Raw genomic sequence first — 5,916 nt, forward strand, 5'->3', positions numbered from 1 at the left:
CGACAATCAAACGGTTGATGCATGTAGAATTTAATGTAGACGTTAATGTATTTTTAGTTATTTCCGGTTGTGTATCCCATAAACACATGGCGATAAACATAGAAGAAGAAAACATACAACCAAGACATAGTCCCTTGGGCTTTACAAATTAGGGCACGAATAAATGTCACTGAAGGGTAATAAACGTAAGTGTTGCTTTTGGATAGCATGTTGAGTCTGCAAGTAGATGGACAAACAAGGTGTAGGTGGAGAAATAAAATAGGTGCTTCAGCTTGTTCTGACAGAGATATCACCGTCTCTTGTGTTAAATTTTTCATGGTAGGCTGTTGGGGGCAGGATTAAGATATTCAATATCGTCTTCCCAAAGTTCCCCTCCCCGTATCAACAAAGCAAAATTGCAGACACCCCCATCACCCCCACGGTCCGATTCGACAAACAGTCAAACACAAACAGGTCACTGCACAAAGTTTCCCCACTACCCCTCACAAATTATTAAACTAATCTTACTTGCATGTAATCAAAATTAATTAAGACTGCCAAAGACACTTAAGAACATATATAAATATTCCTGCAATCATATATTACTTTTCAGATTTCCTGTTTTTGTTCTCTTGTAACCAAATAAATTAACAGAACTCCAAACCCTAAACACAAACTGTATCTCACAAAACCGAACACGGCTTAAGAGTGCGAAAATCGCCACCCTTTTTTCTCAGTTTCTCCGCTCGGGAGTCTCTGGCTGCTAAGAAGTCTAATATTTAACAGCTGGAGAGGTTTTTCCTTTTCCTCATGCCATTCCTCCTCTCCCATCATTTTCCACATTTTTTTTCTTTAAAAAAACTTGATAAAACACACCAAAATCCTACTTATGTAACAAAGTGACACATTTAGGTCTCTACAACTCCACCTCAGAGGGTCTGTTTAGCTTCCTTCTTTTAGAATCTGAGCTATCGTGGAAGGAATTTGCACATGACCCAACTGTGGTTTCATCACTTTTATAGCTGAAGCATCCGGCATCCAATACCCCTATTGGACTCTGGGGCACGCTCTGGGCTGACCCGCTAGCTTCCCTCATGGGGGCCCCACTCATCAATGCCATATCATGAATCATATTTACACACTTTGCCACTCTCTCCTGCAAAACCAAGCCAAAATATAAACAGTCAATACAGTTGTAACATGTCTAGTTTAATCATATTACATTTGTATTGTTTGTAGAATTTAATCTCAAATTGCTATTGACACTTTAAAAAAATCGTTCGCACTTTTTTTTATCCCTTAGATGTTCGGGATGCAAGATAACTTTTTTAAAGTACTAATTCCGTATATTGCTATTGTAATTTGCAATCAACTCAAAATGATAAGAGCAAAAGCAAAAATCATCATCATCATTTATCTCTTTCTCTCTCTCTCTTTTTTATGGGACTTGGACCACCAACCAAACCAAATTATGATATACCTTTACTAAGTGTACATGTTGAATGAGCATAGAGATTGCTTTCTCATTGTCTAATGTTTTGGCCTCTCCCGCCACAGAAATTGCTACTGCCGCTGCCACCTCTGAAGGCCTGTATTCCAACAAGTCAATTCCTGCATTCAATTCCCACCGAACATTAAGCTGCTTTTTCACCATGATTGGTACAATTTCAGACACATGTTATGACTTGTAGCACAAGAACAGTACCCTTGGCAGTGGTCACAATCAGGTGCGATGATCTCAAGATTGAAGCTTTGAGATTGGTTTGATCATCATTGATCATGAGAAGGAAAGAATCTATGAATGTGAAAGGGGTAACTGCTTGCATTCTCCATCTTAATGTGCTCAACACCAAAAGCTCCATCCTTTGAATTGTTCTTGCCTCAAACACAAATTTTGACTCTGCCACCTGTTTCGAAAAAACTCACATCTTTAGGACATCCTCAAACACATAATTCAAGACCCGGTTCAAATTCCGTCACAGAAAACTCAAGAATGATCAAAGTAAAAAGACTTGAGTATACAGAGGATGTGAGAGGTTGGATCCAAACCTGTAAATCAAGAGAGAGTGGGACATCAATCTCCTCCATTTTTGCAGCAAGGGACAAGCATGCCACAGCCAACAATTGCATGGTCCAAGCCTTGCCATTCTGCAGATGGTTTATGCAGAAATAACAGATGCAAAATCAGCAATGGAAGGACTTGGATGCAATTAAACACACAATCTGTAAGTCGTGTTTTCGATTTATTGATCAAAGACTTACAGGAAATTCATAGGCAGAAAGGAACCGATCCAAGTAGTTTATGGATAGGTATTGACACAGAGGTCCAAAACTAAAATGTGCATTTGCCTGATTAGCCAAAAAACACAATGTTAGCAAGATTTATTAAGAAGTTAATTAATCAGAGAAAATATAATCAGACTTTTCCGCTTTTTCTGGGTTGGTCTTTGACTCTTTGGCATGTTCAGCTTACAACAGGGGAAAGTGTAAAAACATAAATCCAATTTTTCTGTTTCCCATAAAGCAAACCAGAATAGATTCTCCACCATACCAAACCAAAAACAACCCCAAACCCATTTTTCATAAAACTCCCCAAACATAAAAAAATAAAATAAAATAAAAATAAAAATAAATCAATTTAAGGTGAAAAAAAAAAGACATAAAATTTGTCTCTGAATCCATTAACCAAACGAAAAGAAAAGCTCTTTCTGATTGGAGAAATGCAACAACCATCAAATTAAAAAGAACCCCAAAAACAAAGAAAAATTGAAAAAAAGAAAGAAAGAAAGAAAGAGAGTAAATAAATGACCTTTCCAATCCAATCAACAGCCTGTTGTCTAGCAGCAAGGTCCAAGTCCCCACTTTGCAACCTCACCAAGTAATCAGATGCAGGCAAGTGCTGAAATTCCTTTTCTACCATTGAACTCAAATACTCATCACTCTGACTCTGCAATGGCAGACCTTCCTCACCATCATCCCAAAACCCTCCCTTTGGACTGTTGTTTCGATGATTTCTATGAACCTCCTCAGACCCAAAATCGTCATTATCAAAAATGTTTTCCTCTGCGCAGAGCAGGCTTGAAAACGCGCAGTCAAAACTGGGTGCCATTGCAAAAACAACAACAAACTCTCTCTCCTCACTTTCTCTCACTAGGAATTCCAAAGTTTCATCAACTATGAAACAAAAATGAATAAAGACTCAAACTTTGTTTTTGGTTTTATATATTTAGTATGTGTACATATTTATTTTCTGAGTTTTTTTTTTCAGATTTCTGGGAACGATGACGATTGAGCTTTTAGGAATCAAAGAATAGAAAACGAAGAAGAAGAACAAATATGATGAAGGAAAGAAAATAAAACCCAATAAAATGAATAGTGTATTTGGAGTGAAGTCTCTCTCTCTCTCTCTCCCCCTCTCTCTCAAGGTTGGCTGAAAAGACTGCAGCTTGAGAGCAGCTTATGAAGGAATGAGTGGGTCTTTCTAGGGCAGATAGAGAGAGATGAGAGGGAGAGAGAAAGGGCACCAATAGGGAATCAGAAGAAAACGAGATTGAGAAAATATACACAGCTGGAGACCAGAAGGGTAATTGCCAGATTTTGTGTGATAGAGAGAGAGAGAGAGAGAGAGAGAGAAATTGTGTTGAGGGTGTGCATGGCAAGAACATTTACTAGAATTTTAATTTTGGATATTTTCCATCTCAATGATAAATCGATTAATAAATTCGCTTAACCACCATATGCCATGGCTACCTACTCTCTTTTATCTCCTTGTTCTCCCGGCCCCCCTTTTTTCTCAAAAAAAATAAAATTAATATTCACGTAATTCAATTTTTTTGTTCTCCTAAATGTGAATTAGTTTGTTTAATGTCAATTTTTATGACATTGTACCAATATTGTTTTTCTTATTTTAGGTTTGTTAATATTGAAAAAAAAATCTCAACCATATGTGCTTTTTTTCTAAATTTCTTTATATAATTTTTACTTGCATTGTATCAATTATCATTAGTTATGTTGTTTCGAACATTTGTTCGGTAGGTAACATTCTAATATGAGACAACGTTGCAGTACGAGATACTCGTGTACCAAATATTCAGATAAAAAGCAATTTAATTAATAATCAAAATTAACAATCTTGCAGCATACCATTTATAGTGTTAAACTGTTGACAACGCGCATGAGTTATGTCAGTTTAGTTATTTTTTTAATTTATAAAAATTGTTTTTGTTTTTCTTGTGAAGAAAAAAGAATAATTACTTTTAGGAAATTCACCAAAAAGACACAAATAAAAAGACAATTTTGGGCTAGTAATAAGGCTCAACCAACAAGGGTAGAAATGTAAATGCGGATGATGAAGACGGAGCAATGGGGTATGAGGATGTCTTTTCGCTCCCATTGTGACGCGTGTACTCTGGTACTAGCAGGGACCTGTGTATGAAAAAGCACTTTTGAAATAGAACCGTATGACTGATACGTACTCTTATGAAAAGCAAGTATATCCTGATGATATACGTTTCCAACCATAATTTTTTAATATCTTATCATTTTTACCTTTGAGTTTTTCACTAAACTAGAATCATAACAACCTTGTGAGTTGTAAAATCAACGTAACAACATCACACATCACGGGGAAAAGATTGCACTCTGATGATTTTACAATTGTCAGCAAAGAAGCACTGCTACGAATCATCTTCAATAAATGTCTAGCTTCCTTCTCATGGTGCTTTAATATGCACACAAACCAAAAGAAAAACAAAAACCAACCTTAACCTGAACAATAGTCATCACTTAAAGATCTAAGTTTGATAGCCGTCACAAAGGCTCTTCTCAACAGAGTAAGAGAGCAACCACAATCACGAACACTGTTATCGCCCCCAAACAAAAAGAGCTATCATAACTAGGAGAAAAAAAACACGAAAGAAAATAGAGTTTTTAACTCATATAATAATATGCTAACGAATCTTTGTTAGGAAAATATTGACATTTGCTCAGCACTCAAATATGTCCTTCGACAACGATGTGTTGTTAAGTAATGCATATGATTGTGGTTGATAAGATAAATTCTTTTACTCTTTTAGAGAAGCCATCCATTTTAAACAAACAATAGAGTGAAAATCTAATAAATTCCTGAACAAAAATATATTAAAAAAATAAATTTGATAAGACAGAAAATAATTGAAATTATGGCATGTTTAGTTTTGCCTAATCAAACAAAAGTTAACAATAAAATCTAAATTTAGTATAAATGAAAATGGCTTCTTATAACAATTTTTTAATAATAAAAAAACGGCTAACAAAATTTTATTAATAATAAAGACAAAAACAAGGGAGCAATGAAAATATTATAAATAAGTTGAAGTTTGGAAGTGCTGGTAGTATCATAATTAAGTTAAAGTTTGGTTGTACTTGCAACTATTTCTTCATAAATTATCGGTTATGAAGAAATAGTTGTTGGAGCCACCAAACTTTAACTTATTACGATACAATCATTGAGCTCAAAATTCAACTTATTTACAATCCTGCAACGGCTTCTTTGTTCTTATGATTCAAGAAAATTCATTACGTGTTTTTGAGAACAAAATATTTGTACAATTTTTTCATTAGTTTTCTATAAAGATTAACCATGTTTTAAATTTCATTGATACCAAACCTAAAAGAACTACACAGAGACAGAGATTAATATTTTTCATTTGGTTAAAAATCTTAAACTAATTGGTTGCCCATGCTTATCCGATTGGGGAATACATTCAAGCAGCGAATGTTATCGTGGAAATGACCAAATTAAGAACAACATAACATGCTTTTGGCCATAAAAATCAAAGAGAAGAAGGAAAACACTCGAGTCTGATATAATTCGTGCCCTAAATAACAAGAAATGGTGTTGCGTTTACCGATTTGCCCGTTGCCTCCATACATATCCACCAATTTGATAAGTATTAT

General features: G+C 35.1%; 1 protein-coding gene across 1 annotated transcript; it reads right to left on the minus strand.

The window, feature by feature from the left end:
• Positions 1-541: 541 nt before the first annotated feature.
• Positions 542-3,252, minus strand: LOC103934545 (cyclin-D2-1-like). Its single transcript, XM_009344296.3, has 6 exons — positions 2,789-3,252; positions 2,242-2,328; positions 2,029-2,127; positions 1,685-1,886; positions 1,460-1,590; positions 542-1,135 (listed from the first exon to the last, which is right to left on the minus strand). Exons 1-6 carry the CDS (start codon positions 3,086-3,088, stop codon positions 896-898), a joined length of 1,059 nt encoding a protein of 352 aa, XP_009342571.2. The 5' UTR covers positions 3,089-3,252; the 3' UTR covers positions 542-895.
• Between the last annotated feature and the right edge of the window lie 2,664 nt (positions 3,253-5,916).

The sequence above is a fragment of a genome, unplaced genomic scaffold, assembly GCF_019419815.1.
Source record: "Pyrus x bretschneideri cultivar Hongxiangsu unplaced genomic scaffold, Pyrus_bretschneideri_v1 Contig2, whole genome shotgun sequence".
Classification (NCBI taxonomy): Eukaryota; Viridiplantae; Streptophyta; class Magnoliopsida; order Rosales; family Rosaceae; genus Pyrus; species Pyrus x bretschneideri.